Source organism: Microtus oregoni, unplaced genomic scaffold (genome assembly GCF_018167655.1).
Source record: "Microtus oregoni isolate MIOR12 unplaced genomic scaffold, Mior012 000045F_ref0000178, whole genome shotgun sequence".
Lineage (NCBI taxonomy): Eukaryota > Metazoa > Chordata > Mammalia > Rodentia > Cricetidae > Microtus > Microtus oregoni.
In genome coordinates, this window is record NW_024543219.1 from 13570280 (window position 1) to 13588250 (window position 17971).

Genomic DNA, 17971 nt, shown 5'->3' on the forward strand with positions numbered 1-17971 from the left:
GATTCTACAGAGAACAGGAACACTGTTCTCACTTCTAACACCTCTTTGACAACGGCTTCTCTTTGCAGAGAATACACTTTCAAAAGAACGTGATTATCTTTCTGAGTTAACCTTCTACAGTGAAAAGGAACACTGTACTCACTTCTTTTTTTTTTTTTTTTTTTTTTTTCTTACTTAGTTTTTATTCATAATCATAAACTTAACTCTGCAATCCAGCTAGACTTGAAGGGGAATGAGGAAAATATGGAACCCAAAGAACTTCAGTGAGAGCAGAGATTACAGGGTACTGCGAGCAGATGGGGCTGGGGTGCTCTCCTGAGCTACAGAAGGAATGGTCTGGTGGGTAAGAAGCTCGCAAGTCAAAAGAATTAGAGTTGTCCACAGTCGGAAATGGTGATCTTCTTGCTGGTCTTGCCATTCCTGGACCCAAAACGCTCCATGGCTTCCACAATGTTCATGCCTTCTTTCACCTTCCCAAAGACCACATGTTTGCCATCCAGCCACTCAGTCTTGGTGGTGCAGATAAAAAACTGGGAGCCGTTTGTGTTTGGTCCAGCATTTGCCATGGACAAGACGCCAGGACCTGTATGCTTCAGGATGAAGTTCTCATCCTCAAATTTTTCTCCGTAGATGGATCTGCCGCCAGTGCCATTATGGCGTGTGAAGTCACCACCCTGGCACATGAATCCTGGAATAATCCTGTGAAAGGAAGAACCCTTATATCCAAATCCTTTCTCTCCAGTGCTCAGAGCACGAAAGTTTTCTGCTGTCTTTGGAACTTTGTCTGCAAACAGCTCGAAGGAGACGCGGCCCAAGGGCTCGCCATCGGCCGCGATGTCGAAGAACACGGTGGGGTTGACCATGGCTGCAGCAAGCGGTGAAAGGCGACAGCGGCGTCTGCAAAGCCCTGTACTCACTTCTAACACTACTTTGACATATACCAAACAACGGCTTCTCTTTTCAGAGAAACACATGTGCGTTTCTCACAAAAGCAGTTCATCAAATTCATGCACTTTCCAAAGAACATAATTATGTTTCAAAATAACGATTCTACAGAGAACAGGAACACAGTTCTCACTTCTGACAATTTTTTGACAAATCTCAAACAATGGCTTTTCCTTTCGGAGAAACTCATGTATGTTTCTAACAAAAGCATTTCATGAAATTCATACATTTTCCAAAGAACATGATTATCTTTCTAAGTAAAGGTTCCACAGGGAACACTGTTCTCACTTCTATCAATACTTTGACATATAGCAAACAACGTCTTCTCTTTTCAGAGAAACACATGTGCGTTTCTCACAGAAGCATTTCTTGAAATTCATACACTTTCCAAAGAACATGATTATCTTTTGAAATAAAGATTCTACAGAGAACAGGAACACTGTTCTCACTTCTGACAATACTTTGACAAATCTCATAAAATGGCTTCTCCTTTCAGAAAAATACTTGTGCGTTTCTAAAAAAAAGCATTTCATGAAATCCATACACTTTCAAAGAAGATGATTCTCGTTCAAAGTAAAGCGTCTGCAGTGAATAGCAAAACTTCTCATTTGAGAAACACGTGTGTATATCACAAAAGCATTTCATGAAATTCATACACTTTCAAAAGAACGTGAATATCTTTCACAGTAAACCTTCTACAGTGAAACGGAACACTGTACTCCAAACACTACTTTGATATATAGCAAACAACGTCTTCTATTTTCAGAGTAACACATGTGCGTTTCTCACAGAAGGATTACTTGAAATTCATACACTTTCCAAAGAACATGATTATCTTTCGAAATAAAGATTCTCCAGAGAACAGGAACAATGTTCTCACTTCTGACAATACTTTGACAAATCTTAAACAACGGCTTCTTTTTTCGGAGAAACTAGTGTACGTTTCTCACAAAAGTATTTCAAGAAATTCATACATTTTCCAAGGAACATGATTATCGTTGGACGTAAAGGGTCTACAGAGAACAGGAACACTGTTCACACTTCTAACACTACTTTGATATATAGCAAACAACGTCTTCTCTTTTTAGAGAAACACATGTGCGTTTCTCACAGAAGCATTTCTTGAAATTCATACACTTTCAAAAGAACATGATTAGCTTTCGAAAGAAAGATTCTACAGAGAACAGAAACACTGTTCTCACTTCTGACAAGACTTTGACAAATCTCAAACAACGGCTTCTCCTTTCGGAGAAACTCATGTACGTTTCTCACAAAAGCATTTCATGAAATTCATACATTTTACAAGGAACATGATTATCTTTGGAAGTAAAGGTTCTACAGAGAATACGAACACTGATCTCACTTGTGACTAACACTACTTGATTCTCTTTCAACGTAAAGCAACTGCAGTGAATAGCAAAACTTTTCATTTGAGAAACACATGTGCATCTCACAAAAGCATTTCATGAAATTCATAGACTTTCAAAAGAACGTGATTATCTTTCAGAGTAAACCTTCTACAGTGAAAAGGAACACTGTACTCACTTCTAACACTACTTTGACATATACCAAACAACGGCTTCTCTTTTCCGAGAAACTCATGTGTGTTTCTCACAAAAGCAGTTCATCAAATTCATGCACTTTCCAAAGAACATAATTATGTTTCAAAATAAAGATTCTACAGAGAACAGGAACACTGTTCTCATTTCTGACAATTCTTTGACAAATCTCAAACAGTGGCTTTTCCTTTCTGAGAAAATCATGTATGTTTCTCACAAAAGCATTTCATGAAATTCATACATTTTCCAAGGAACAGGATTATCGTTGGACGTAAAGGGTCTACAGAGAACAGGAACACTGTTCACACTTCTAACACTACTTTGACATATAGCAAACAACGTCTTCTCTTTTTAGAGAAACACATGTGCGTTTCTCACAGAAGCATTGCTTGAAATTCATACACTTTCAAAAGAACATGATTATCTTTCGAAATAAAGATTCTACAGAGAACAGGAACACTGTTCTCACTTCTGACAATACTTTGACAAATCTCAAACAACGGCTTCTCCTTTCAGAAAAATACTTGTGCGTTTCTAAAAAAAAGCATTTCATGAAATCCATACACTTTCAAAGAAGATGATTCTCGTTCAAAGTAAAGCGTCTGCAGTGAATAGCAAAACTTCTCATTTGAGAAACACGTGTGTATATCACAAACGCATTTCATGAAATTCATACACTTTCAAAAGAACGTGATTATCTTTCACAGTAAACCTTCTACAGTGAAACGGAACACTGTACTCCAAACACTACTTTGACATATAGCAAACAACGTCTTCTCTTTTCAGAGAAACACATGTGCGTTTCTCACAGAAGGATTACTTGAAATTCATACACTTTCCAAAGAACATGATTATCTTTCGAAATAAAGATTCTCCAGAGAACAGGAACACTGTTCTCACTTCTGACAATACTTTGACAAATCTTAAACAACGGCTTCTTTTTTCGGAGAAACTAGTGTACGTTTCTCACAAAAGCATTTCAAGAAATTCATACATTTTCAAAGGAACATGATTATCGTTGGACCTAAAGGGTCTACAGAGAACAGGAACACTGTTCACACTTCTAACAATACTTTGACATTTAGCAAACAACGTCTTGTCTTTTTAGAGAAACACACGTGCGTTTCTCACAGAAGCATTTCTTGAAATTCATACACTTTCAAAAGAACATGATTATCTTTCGAAGTAAAGATTCTACAGAGAACAGGAACACTGTTCTCACTTCTAACACCTCTTTGACAACGGCTTCTCTTTTCAGAGAATACACTTTCAAAAGAACGTGATTATCTTTCAGAGTAAACCTTCTACAGTGAAAAGGAACACTGTACTCACTTCTAACACTACTTTGACATATATCAAACAACGGCTTCTCTTTTCAGAGAAACACATGTGCGTTTCTCACAAAAGCAGTTCATCAAATTCATGCACTTTCCAAAGAACATAATTATGTTTCAAAATAAAGATTCTACAGAGAACAGGAACACAGTTCTCACTTCTGACAATTTTTTGACAAATCTCAAACAATGGCTTTTCCTTTCGGAGAAACTCTTGTATGTTTCCCACAAAAGCATTTCATGAAATTCATACATTTTCCAAAGAACATGATTATCTTTGGAAGTAAAGGTTCCACAGAGAACAGGAACACTGTTCTCACGTCTATCAATACTTTGACATATAGCAAACAACGTCATCTCTTTTCAGAGAAACACATGTGCGTTTCTCACAGAAGCATTTCTTGAAATTCATACACTTTCAGAAGAACATGATTATCTTTCGAAATAAAGATTCTACAGAGAACAGGAACACTGTTCTCACTTCTGACAATACTTTGACAAATCTCAAACAACCGCTTCTCCTTTCGGAGAAACTCATGTACGTTTCTCACAAAAGCATTTCATGAAATTCATACATTTTCCAAAGAACATGATTATCTTTCTAAGTAAAGGTTCCACAGAGAACAGGAACACTGTTCTCACTTCTGACAATACTTTGACAAATCTCAAACAACCGCTTCTCCTTTCGGAGAAACTCATGTACGTTTCTCACAAAAGCATTTCATTAAATTCATACATTTTACAAGGAACATGATTATCTTTGGACGTAAAGGTTCTACAGAGAACACGAAAACTGATCTCACATGTGACTAACACTACTTTGACATATAGCAAACAACGGCTTCTCTTCTCAGAGAAACACAAGTGCGTTTCTCACAAAAGCAGTTCAACAAATTCATACACTTTCCAAAGAATATGATTATCTTTCGAAGTAAAGATTCTACAGAGAACAGGAACACTGTTCTCACTTCTAACACCTCTTTGACAACGGCTTCTCTTTGCAGAGAATACACTTTCAAAAGAACGTGATTATCTTTCTGAGTTAACCTTCTACAGTGAAAAGGAACACTGTACTCACTTCTAACACTACTTTGACATATACCAAACAACGGCTTCTCTTTTCAGAGAAACACATGTGCGTTTCTCACAAAAGCAGTTCATCAAATTCATGCACTTTCCAAAGAACATAATTATGTTTCAAAATAACGATTCTCCAGAGAACAGGAACAATGTTCTCACTTCTGACAATACTTTGACAAATCTTAAACAACGGCTTCTTTTTTCGGAGAAACTAGTGTACGTTTCTCACAAAAGTATTTCAAGAAATTCATACATTTTCCAAGGAACATGATTATCGTTGGACGTAAAGGGTCTACAGAGAACAGGAACACTGTTCACACTTCTAACACTACTTTGATATATAGCAAACAACGTCTTCTCTTTTTAGAGAAACACATGTGCGTTTCTCACAGAAGCATTTCTTGAAATTCATACACTTTCAAAAGAACATGATTAGCTTTCGAAAGAAAGATTCTACAGAGAACAGAAACACTGTTCTCACTTCTGACAAGACTTTGACAAATCTCAAACAACGGCTTCTCCTTTCGGAGAAACTCATGTACGTTTCTCACAAAAGCATTTCATGAAATTCATACATTTTACAAGGAACATGATTATCTTTGGAAGTAAAGGTTCTACAGAGAATACGAACACTGATCTCACTTGTGACTAACACTACTTGATTCTCTTTCAACGTAAAGCAACTGCAGTGAATAGCAAAACTTTTCATTTGAGAAACACATGTGCATCTCACAAAAGCATTTCATGAAATTCATAGACTTTCAAAAGAACGTGATTATCTTTCAGAGTAAACCTTCTACAGTGAAAAGGAACACTGTACTCACTTCTAACACTACTTTGACATATACCAAACAACGGCTTCTCTTTTCCGAGAAACTCATGTGCGTTTCTCACAAAAGCAGTTCATCAAATTCATGCACTTTCCAAAGAACATAATTATGTTTCAAAATAAAGATTCTACAGAGAACAGGAACACTGTTCTCATTTCTGACAATTCTTTGACAAATCTCAAACAGTGGCTTTTCCTTTCTGAGAAACTCATGTATGTTTCTCACAAAAGCATTTCATGAAATTCATACATTTTCCAAGGAACAGGATTATCGTTGGACGTAAAGGGTCTACAGAGAACAGGAACACTGTTCACACTTCTAACACTACTTTGACATATAGCAAACAACGTCTTCTCTTTTTAGAGAAACACATGTGCGTTTCTCACAGAAGCATTGCTTGAAATTCATACACTTTCAAAAGAACATGATTATCTTTCGAAATAAAGATTCTACAGAGAACAGGAACACTGTTCTCACTTCTGACAATACTTTGACAAATCTCAAACAACGGCTTCTCCTTTCAGAAAAATACTTGTGCGTTTCTAAAAAAAAGCATTTCATGAAATCCATACACTTTCAAAGAAGATGATTCTCGTTCAAAGTAAAGCGTCTGCAGTGAATAGCAAAACTTCTCATTTGAGAAACACGTGTGTATATCACAAACGCATTTCATGAAATTCATACACTTTCAAAAGAACGTGATTATCTTTCACAGTAAACCTTCTACAGTGAAACGGAACACTGTACTCCAAACACTACTTTGACATATAGCAAACAACGTCTTCTCTTTTCAGAGAAACACATGTCCGTTTCTCACAGAAGGATTACTTGAAATTCATACACTTTCCAAAGAACATGATTATCTTTCGAAATAAAGATTCTCCAGAGAACAGGAACACTGTTCTCACTTCTGACAATACTTTGACAAATGTTAAACAATGGCTTCTTTTTTCGGAGAAACTAGTGTACGTTTCTCACAAAAGCATTTCAAGAAATTCATACATTTTCAAAGGAACATGATTATCGTTGGACCTAAAGGGTCTACAGAGAACAGGAACACTGTTCACACTTCTAACAATACTTTGACATTTAGCAAACAACGTCTTCTCTTTTTAGAGAAACACATGTGCGTTTCTCACAGAAGCATTTCTTGAAATTCATACACTTTCAAAAGAACATGATTATCTTTCGAAGTAAAGATTCTAAAGAGAACAGGAACACTGTTCTCACTTCTAACACCTCTTTGACAACGGCTTCTCTTTTCAGAGAATACACTTTCAAAAGAACGTGATTATCTTTCAGAGTAAACCTTCTACAGTGAAAAGGAACACTGTACTCACTTCTAACACTACTTTGACATATATCAAACAACGGCTTCTCTTTTCAGAGAAACACATGTGCGTTTCTCACAAAAGCAGTTCATCAAATTCATGCACTTTCCAAAGAACATAATTATGTTTCAAAATAAAGATTCTACAGAGAACAGGAACACAGTTCTCACTTCTGACAATTTTTTGACAAATCTCAAACAATGGCTTTTCCTTTCGGAGAAACTCTTGTATGTTTCCCACAAAAGCATTTCATGAAATTCATACATTTTCCAAAGAACATGATTATCTTTGGAAGTAAAGGTTCCACAGAGAACAGGAACACTGTTCTCACTTCTATCAATACTTTGACATATAGCAAACAACGTCATCTCTTTTCAGAGAAACACATGTGCGTTTCTCACAGAAGGATTACTTGAAATTCATACACTTTCCAAAGAACATGATTATCTTTCGAATTTCAGAAAAATACTTGTGCGTTTCTAAAAAAAAGCATTTCATGAAATCCATACACTTTCAAAGAAGATGATTCTCGTTCAAAGTAAAGCGTCTGCAGTGAATAGCAAAACTTCTCATTTGAGAAACACGTGTGTATATCACAAACGCATTTCATGAAATTCATACACTTTCAAAAGAACGTGATTATCTTTCACAGTAAACCTTCTACAGTGAAACGGAACACTGTACTCCAAACACTACTTTGACATATCTCAAACAACGTCTTCTCTTTTCAGAGAAACACATGTGCGTTTCTCACAGAAGGATTACTTGAAATTCATACACTTTCCAAAGAACATGATTATCTTTCGAAATAAAGATTCTCCAGAGAACAGGAACACTGTTCTCACTTCTGACAATACTTTGACAAATCTTAAACAACGGCTTCTTTTTTCGGAGAAACTAGTGTACGTTTCTCACAAAAGCATTTCAAGAAATTCATACATTTTCAAAGGAACATGATTATCGTTGGACCTAAAGGGTCTACAGAGAACAGGAACACTGTTCACACTTCTAACAATACTTTGACATTTAGCAAACAACGTCTTCTCTTTTTAGAGAAACACATGTGCGTTTCTCACAGAAGCATTTCTTGAAATTCATACACTTTGAAAAGAACATGATTATCTTTCGAAGTAAAGATTCTACAGAGAACAGGAACACTGTTCTCACTTCTAACACCTCTTTTACAACGGCTTCTCTTTTCAGAGAATACACTTTCAAAAGAACGTGATTATCTTTCAGAGTAAACCTTCTACAGTGAAAAGGAACACTGTACTCACTTCTAACACTACTTTGACATATATCAAACAACGGCTTCTCTTTTCAGAGAAACACATGTGCGTTTCTCACAAAAGCAGTTCATCAAATTCATGCACTTTCCAAAGAACATAATTATGTTTCAAAATAAAGATTCTACAGAGAACAGGAACACAGTTCTCACTTCTGACAATTTTTTGACAAATCTCAAACAATGGCTTTTCCTTTCGGAGAAACTCTTGTATGTTTCCCACAAAAGCATTTCATGAAATTCATACATTTTCCAAAGAACATGATTATCTTTGGAAGTAAAGGTTCCACAGAGAACAGGAACACTGTTCTCACTTCTATCAATACTTTGACATATAGCAAACAACGTCATCTCTTTTCAGAGAAACACATGTGCGTTTCTCACAGAAGCATTTCTTGAAATTCATACACTTTCAAAAGAACATGATTATCTTTCGAAATAAAGATTCTACAGAGAACAGGAACACTGTTCTCACTTCTGCAATACTTTGACAAATCTCAAACAACCGCTTCTCCTTTCAGAGAAACTCATGTACGTTTCTCACAAAAGCATTTCATGAAATTCATACATTTTACAAGGAACATGATTATCTTTGGACGTAAAGGTTCTACAGAGAACACGAAAACTGATCTCACATGTGACTAACACTACTTTGACATATAGCAAACAACGGCTTCTCTTCTCAGAGAAACACAAGTGCGTTTCTCACAAAAGCAGTTCAACAAATTCATACACTTTCCAAAGAATATGATTATCTTTCGAAGTAAAGATTCTACAGAGAACAGGAACACTGTTCTCACTTCTAACACCTCTTTGACAACGGCTTCTCTTTGCAGAGAATACACTTTCAAAAGAACGTGATTATCTTTCTGAGTTAACCTTCTACAGTGAAAAGGAACACTGTACTCACTTCTAACACTACTTTGACATATACCAAACAACGGCTTCTCTTTTCAGAGAAACACATGTGCGTTTCTCACAAAAGCAGTTCATCAAATTCATGCACTTTCCAAAGAACATAATTATGTTTCAAAATAATGATTCTACAGAGAACAGGAACACTGTTCTCACTTCTGACAATTTTTTGACAAATCTCAAACAATGGCTTTTCCTTTTGGAGAAACTCATGTATGTTTCTCACAAAAGCATTTCATGAAATTCATACATTTTCCAAAGAACATGATTATCTTTCTAAGTAAAGGTTCCACAGAGAACAGGAACACTGTTCTCACTTCTATCAATACTTTGACATATAGCAAACAACGTCTTCTCTTTTCAGAGAAACACATGTGCGTTTCTCACAGAAGCATTTCTTGAAATTCATACACTTTCCAAAGAACATGATTATCTTTTGAAATAAAGATTCTACAGAGAACAGGAACACTGTTCTCACTTCTGACAATACTTTGACAAATCTCAAACAACGGCTTCTCCTTTCAGAAAAATACTTGTGCGTTTCTAAAAAAAAGCATTTCATGAAATCCATACACTTTCAAAGAAGATGATTCTCGTTCAAAGTAAAGCGTCTGCAGTGAATAGCAAAACTTCTCATTTGAGAAACACGTGTGTATATCACAAAAGCATTTCATGAAATTCATACACTTTCAAAAGAACGTGAATATCTTTCACTGTAAACCTTCTACAGTGAAACGGAACACTGTACTCCAAACACTACTTTGATATATAGCAAACAACGTCTTCTCTTTTCAGAGAAACACATGTCCGTTTCTCACAGAAGGATTACTTGAAATTCATACACTTTCCAAAGAACATGATTATCTTTCGAAATAAAGATTCTCCAGAGAACAGGAACACTGTTCTCACTTCTGACAATACTTTGACAAATGTTAAACAATGGCTTCTTTTTTCGGAGAAACTAGTGTACGTTTCTCACAAAAGCATTTCAAGAAATTCATACATTTTCAAAGGAACATGATTATCGTTGGACCTAAAGGGTCTACAGAGAACAGGAACACTGTTCACACTTCTAACAATACTTTGACATTTAGCAAACAACGTCTTCTCTTTTTAGAGAAACACATGTGCGTTTCTCACAGAAGCATTTCTTGAAATTCATACACTTTCAAAAGAACATGATTATCTTTCGAAGTAAAGATTCTAAAGAGAACAGGAACACTGTTCTCACTTCTAACACCTCTTTGACAACGGCTTCTCTTTTCAGAGAATACACTTTCAAAAGAACGTGATTATCTTTCAGAGTAAACCTTCTACAGTGAAAAGGAACACTGTACTCACTTCTAACACTACTTTGACATATATCAAACAACGGCTTCTCTTTTCAGAGAAACACATGTGCGTTTCTCACAAAAGCAGTTCATCAAATTCATGCACTTTCCAAAGAACATAATTATGTTTCAAAATAAAGATTCTACAGAGAACAGGAACACAGTTCTCACTTCTGACAATTTTTTGACAAATCTCAAACAATGGCTTTTCCTTTCGGAGAAACTCTTGTATGTTTCCCACAAAAGCATTTCATGAAATTCATACATTTTCCAAAGAACATGATTATCTTTGGAAGTAAAGGTTCCACAGAGAACAGGAACACTGTTCTCACTTCTATCAATACTTTGACATATAGCAAACAACGTCATCTCTTTTCAGAGAAACACATGTGCGTTTCTCACAGAAGGATTACTTGAAATTCATACACTTTCCAAAGAACATGATTATCTTTCGAATTTCAGAAAAATACTTGTGCGTTTCTAAAAAAAAGCATTTCATGAAATCCATACACTTTCAAAGAAGATGATTCTCGTTCAAAGTAAAGCGTCTGCAGTGAATAGCAAAACTTCTCATTTGAGAAACACGTGTGTATATCACAAACGCATTTCATGAAATTCATACACTTTCAAAAGAACGTGATTATCTTTCACAGTAAACCTTCTACAGTGAAACGGAACACTGTACTCCAAACACTACTTTGACATATCTCAAACAACGTCTTCTCTTTTCAGAGAAACACATGTGCGTTTCTCACAGAAGGATTACTTGAAATTCATACACTTTCCAAAGAACATGATTATCTTTCGAAATAAAGATTCTCCAGAGAACAGGAACACTGTTCTCACTTCTGACAATACTTTGACAAATCTTAAACAACGGCTTCTTTTTTCGGAGAAACTAGTGTACGTTTCTCACAAAAGCATTTCAAGAAATTCATACATTTTCAAAGGAACATGATTATCGTTGGACCTAAAGGGTCTACAGAGAACAGGAACACTGTTCACACTTCTAACAATACTTTGACATTTAGCAAACAACGTCTTCTCTTTTTAGAGAAACACATGTGCGTTTCTCACAGAAGCATTTCTTGAAATTCATACACTTTGAAAAGAACATGATTATCTTTCGAAGTAAAGATTCTACAGAGAACAGGAACACTGTTCTCACTTCTAACACCTCTTTTACAACGGCTTCTCTTTTCAGAGAATACACTTTCAAAAGAACGTGATTATCTTTCAGAGTAAACCTTCTACAGTGAAAAGGAACACTGTACTCACTTCTAACACTACTTTGACATATATCAAACAACGGCTTCTCTTTTCAGAGAAACACATGTGCGTTTCTCACAAAAGCAGTTCATCAAATTCATGCACTTTCCAAAGAACATAATTATGTTTCAAAATAAAGATTCTACAGAGAACAGGAACACAGTTCTCACTTCTGACAATTTTTTGACAAATCTCAAACAATGGCTTTTCCTTTCGGAGAAACTCTTGTATGTTTCCCACAAAAGCATTTCATGAAATTCATACATTTTCCAAAGAACATGATTATCTTTGGAAGTAAAGGTTCCACAGAGAACAGGAACACTGTTCTCACTTCTATCAATACTTTGACATATAGCAAACAACGTCATCTCTTTTCAGAGAAACACATGTGCGTTTCTCACAGAAGCATTTCTTGAAATTCATACACTTTCAAAAGAACATGATTATCTTTCGAAATAAAGATTCTACAGAGAACAGGAACACTGTTCTCACTTCTGCAATACTTTGACAAATCTCAAACAACCGCTTCTCCTTTCAGAGAAACTCATGTACGTTTCTCACAAAAGCATTTCATGAAATTCATACATTTTACAAGGAACATGATTATCTTTGGACGTAAAGGTTCTACAGAGAACACGAAAACTGATCTCACATGTGACTAACACTACTTTGACATATAGCAAACAACGGCTTCTCTTCTCAGAGAAACACAAGTGCGTTTCTCACAAAAGCAGTTCAACAAATTCATACACTTTCCAAAGAATATGATTATCTTTCGAAGTAAAGATTCTACAGAGAACAGGAACACTGTTCTCACTTCTAACACCTCTTTGACAACGGCTTCTCTTTGCAGAGAATACACTTTCAAAAGAACGTGATTATCTTTCTGAGTTAACCTTCTACAGTGAAAAGGAACACTGTACTCACTTCTAACACTACTTTGACATATACCAAACAACGGCTTCTCTTTTCAGAGAAACACATGTGCGTTTCTCACAAAAGCAGTTCATCAAATTCATGCACTTTCCAAAGAACATAATTATGTTTCAAAATAATGATTCTACAGAGAACAGGAACACTGTTCTCACTTCTGACAATTTTTTGACAAATCTCAAACAATGGCTTTTCCTTTTGGAGAAACTCATGTATGTTTCTCACAAAAGCATTTCATGAAATTCATACATTTTCCAAAGAACATGATTATCTTTCTAAGTAAAGGTTCCACAGAGAACAGGAACACTGTTCTCACTTCTATCAATACTTTGACATATAGCAAACAACGTCTTCTCTTTTCAGAGAAACACATGTGCGTTTCTCACAGAAGCATTTCTTGAAATTCATACACTTTCCAAAGAACATGATTATCTTTTGAAATAAAGATTCTACAGAGAACAGGAACACTGTTCTCACTTCTGACAATACTTTGACAAATCTCAAACAACGGCTTCTCCTTTCAGAAAAATACTTGTGCGTTTCTAAAAAAAAGCATTTCATGAAATCCATACACTTTCAAAGAAGATGATTCTCGTTCAAAGTAAAGCGTCTGCAGTGAATAGCAAAACTTCTCATTTGAGAAACACGTGTGTATATCACAAAAGCATTTCATGAAATTCATACACTTTCAAAAGAACGTGAATATCTTTCACAGTAAACCTTCTACAGTGAAACGGAACACTGTACTCCAAACACTACTTTGATATATAGCAAACAACGTCTTCTCTTTTCAGAGAAACACATGTGCGTTTCTCACAGAAGGATTACTTGAAATTCATACACTTTCCAAAAAACATGATTATCTTTTGAAATAAAGATTCTCCAGAGAACAGGAACACTGTTCTCACTTCTGACAATACTTTGACAAATCTTAAACAACGGCTTCTTTTTTCGGAGAAACTAGTGTACGTTTCTCACAAAAGTATTTCAAGAAATTCATACATTTTCCAAGGAACATGATTATCGTTGGACGTAAAGGGTCTACAGAGAACAGGAACACTGTTCACACTTCTAACACTACTTTGATATATAGCAAACAACGTCTACTCTTTTTAGAGAAACACATGTGCGTTTCTCACAGAAGCATTTCTTGAAATTCATACACTTTCAAAAGAACATGATTAGCTTTCGAAATAAAGATTCTCCAGAGAACAGGAACACTGTTCTCACTTCTGACAATACTTTGACAAATCTCAAAAAACGGCTTCTCCTTTCGGAGAAACTCATGTACGTTTCTCACAAAAGCATTTCATGAAATTCATACATTTTACAAGGAACATGATTATCTTTGGAAGTAAAGGTTCTACAGAGAATACGAACACTGATCTCACTTGTGACTAACACTACTTTGACATATAGCAAACAACGGCTTCTCTTTTCAGAGAAACACAAGTGCGTTTCTCACAAAAGCAGTTCATCAAATTCATACACTTTCCAAAGAATATGATTATCTTTCGAAGTAAAGATTCTACAGAGAACAGGAACACTGTTCTCACTTCTAACACCTCTTTGACAACGGCTTCTCTTTGCAGAGAATACACTTTCAAAAGAACGTGATTATCTTTCTGAGTTAACCTTCTACAGTGAAAAGGAACACTGTACTCACTTCTTTTTTTTTTTTTTTTTTTTTTTTTTTTTTTCTTACTTAGTTTTTATTCATAATCATAAACTTAACTCTGCAATCCAGCTAGACTTGAAGGGGAATGAGGAAAATATGGAACCCAAAGAACTTCAGTGAGAGCAGAGATTACAGGGTACTGCGAGCAGATGGGGCTGGGGTGCTCTCCTGAGCTACAGAAGGAATGGTCTGGTGGGTAAGAAGCTCGCAAGTCAAAAGAATTAGAGTTGTCCACAGTCGGAAATGGTGATCTTCTTGCTGGTCTTGCCATTCCTGGACCCAAAACGCTCCATGGCTTCCACAATGTTCATGCCTTCTTTCACCTTCCCAAAGACCACATGTTTGCCATCCAGCCACTCAGTCTTGGTGGTGCAGATAAAAAACTGGGAGCCGTTTGTGTTTGGTCCAGCATTTGCCATGGACAAGACGCCAGGACCTGTATGCTTCAGGATGAAGTTCTCATCCTCAAATTTTTCTCCGTAGATGGATCTGCCGCCAGTGCCATTATGGCGTGTGAAGTCACCACCCTGGCACATGAATCCTGGAATAATCCTGTGAAAGGAAGAACCCTTATATCCAAATCCTTTCTCTCCAGTGCTCAGAGCACGAAAGTTTTCTGCTGTCTTTGGAACTTTGTCTGCAAACAGCTCGAAGGAGACGCGGCCCAAGGGCTCGCCATCGGCCGCGATGTCGAAGAACACGGTGGGGTTGACCATGGCTGCAGCAAGCGGTGAAAGGCGACAGCGGCGTCTGCAAAGCCCTGTACTCACTTCTAACACTACTTTGACATATACCAAACAACGGCTTCTCTTTTCAGAGAAACACATGTGCGTTTCTCACAAAAGCAGTTCATCAAATTCATGCACTTTCCAAAGAACATAATTATGTTTCAAAATAAAGATTCTACAGAGAACAGGAACACAGTTCTCACTTCTGACAATTTTTTGACAAATCTCAAACAATGGCTTTTCCTTTCTGAGAAAATCATGTATGTTTCTCACAAAAGCATTTCATGAAATTCATACATTTTCCAAGGAACAGGATTATCTTTCGAAATAAAGATTCTCCAGAGAACAGGAACAATGTTCTCACTGCTGACAATACTTTGACAAATCTTAAACAACGGCTTCTTTTTTCGGAGAAACTAGTGTACGTTTCTCACAAAAGTATTTCAAGAAATTCATACATTTTCCAAGGAACATGATTATCGTTGGACGTAAAGGGTCTACAGAGAACAGGAACACTGTTCACACTTCTAACAATACTTTGATATATAGCAAACAACGTCTTCTCTTTTTAGAGAAACACATGTGCGTTTCTCACAGAAGCATTTCTTGAAATTCATACACTTTCAAAAGAACATGATTAGCTTTCGAAAGAAAGATTCTACAGAGAACAGAAACACTGTTCTCACTTCTGACAAGACTTTGACAAATCTCAAACAACGGCTTCTCCTTTCGGAGAAACTCATGTACGTTTCTCACAAAAGCATTTCATGAAATTCATACATTTTACAAGGAACATGATTATCTTTGGAAGTAAAGGTTCTACAGAGAATACGAACACTGATCTCACTTGTGACTAACACTACTTGATTCTCTTTCAACGTAAAGCAACTGCAGTGAATAGCAAAACTTTTCATTTGAGAAACACATGTGCATCTCACAAAAGCATTTCATGAAATTCATAGACTTTCAAAAGAACGTGATTATCTTTCAGAGTAAACCTTCTACAGTGAAAAGGAACACTGTACTCACTTCTAACACTACTTTGACATATACCAAACAACGGCTTCTCTTTTCCGAGAAACTCATGTGCGTTTCTCACAAAAGCAGTTCATCAAATTCATGCACTTTCCAAAGAACATAATTATGTTTCAAAATAAAGATTCTACAGAGAACAGGAACACTGTTCTCATTTCTGACAATTCTTTGACAAATCTCAAACAGTGGCTTTTCCTTTCTGAGAAAATCATGTATGTTTCTCACAAAAGCATTTCATGAAATTCATACATTTTCCAAGGAACAGGATTATCGTTGGACGTAAAGGGTCTACAGAGAACAGGAACACTGTTCACACTTCTAACACTACTTTGACATATAGCAAACAACGTCTTCTCTTTTTAGAGAAACACATGTGCGTTTCTCACAGAAGCATTGCTTGAAATTCATACACTTTCAAAAGAACATGATTATCTTTCGAAATAAAGATTCTACAGAGAACAGGAACACTGTTCTCACTTCTGACAATACTTTGACAAATCTCAAACAACGGCTTCTCCTTTCAGAAAAATACTTGTGCGTTTCTAAAAAAAAGCATTTCATGAAATCCATACACTTTCAAAGAAGATGATTCTCGTTCAAAGTAAAGCGTCTGCAGTGAATAGCAAAACTTCTCATTTGAGAAACACGTGTGTATATCACAAACGCATTTCATGAAATTCATACACTTTCAAAAGAACGTGATTATCTTTCACAGTAAACCTTCTACAGTGAAACGGAACACTGTACTCCAAACACTACTTTGACATATAGCAAACAACATCTTCTCTTTTCAGAGAAACACATGTGCGTTTCTCACAGAAGGATTACTTGAAATTCATACACTTTCCAAAGAACATGATTATCTTTCGAAATAAAGATTCTCCAGAGAACAGGAACACTGTTCTCACTTCTGACAATACTTTGACAAATCTTAAACAACGGCTTCTTTTTTCGGAGAAACTAGTGTACGTTTCTCACAAAAGCATTTCAAGAAATTCATACATTTTCAAAGGAACATGATTATCGTTGGACCTAAAGGGTCTACAGAGAACAGGAACACTGTTCACACTTCTAACAATACTTTGACATTTAGCAAACAACGTCTTGTCTTTTTAGAGAAACACACGTGCGTTTCTCACAGAAGCATTTCTTGAAATTCATACACTTTCAAAAGAACATGATTATCTTTCGAAGTAAAGATTCTACAGAGAACAGGAACACTGTTCTCACTTCTAACACCTCTTTGACAACGGCTTCTCTTTTCAGAGAATACACTTTCAAAAGAACGTGATTATCTTTCAGAGTAAACCTTCTACAGTGAAAAGGAACACTGTACTCACTTCTAACACTACTTTGACATATATCAAACAACGGCTTCTCTTTTCAGAGAAACACATGTGCGTTTCTCACAAAAGCAGTTCATCAAATTCATGCACTTTCCAAAGAACATAATTATGTTTCAAAATAAAGATTCTACAGAGAACAGGAACACAGTTCTCACTTCTGACAATTTTTTGACAAATCTCAAACAATGGCTTTTCCTTTCGGAGAAACTCTTGTATGTTTCCCACAAAAGCATTTCATGAAATTCATACATTTTCCAAAGAACATGATTATCTTTGGAAGTAAAGGTTCCACAGAGAACAGGAACACTGTTCTCACGTCTATCAATACTTTGACATATAGCAAACAACGTCATCTCTTTTCAGAGAAACACA

The 17971-nt window shown here is 36.0% G+C and overlaps 2 protein-coding genes across 2 annotated transcripts; both read right to left on the minus strand.

Moving 5' to 3' along the window:
* Nucleotides 1-326: 326 nt before the first annotated feature.
* LOC121435002 (peptidyl-prolyl cis-trans isomerase A-like) lies at nt 327-893 on the minus strand. The gene has a single exon (XM_041634029.1). The coding sequence runs from the start codon at nt 861-863 to the stop codon at nt 369-371; it is 495 nt and encodes a 164-aa protein (XP_041489963.1). The 5' UTR covers nt 864-893; the 3' UTR covers nt 327-368.
* A 13776-nt stretch (nt 894-14669) lies between these two features.
* Nucleotides 14670-15236, minus strand: LOC121435001 (peptidyl-prolyl cis-trans isomerase A-like). The gene has a single exon (XM_041634028.1). It carries the CDS (start codon nt 15204-15206, stop codon nt 14712-14714), a length of 495 nt encoding a protein of 164 aa, XP_041489962.1. The 5' UTR covers nt 15207-15236; the 3' UTR covers nt 14670-14711.
* Between the last annotated feature and the right edge of the window lie 2735 nt (nt 15237-17971).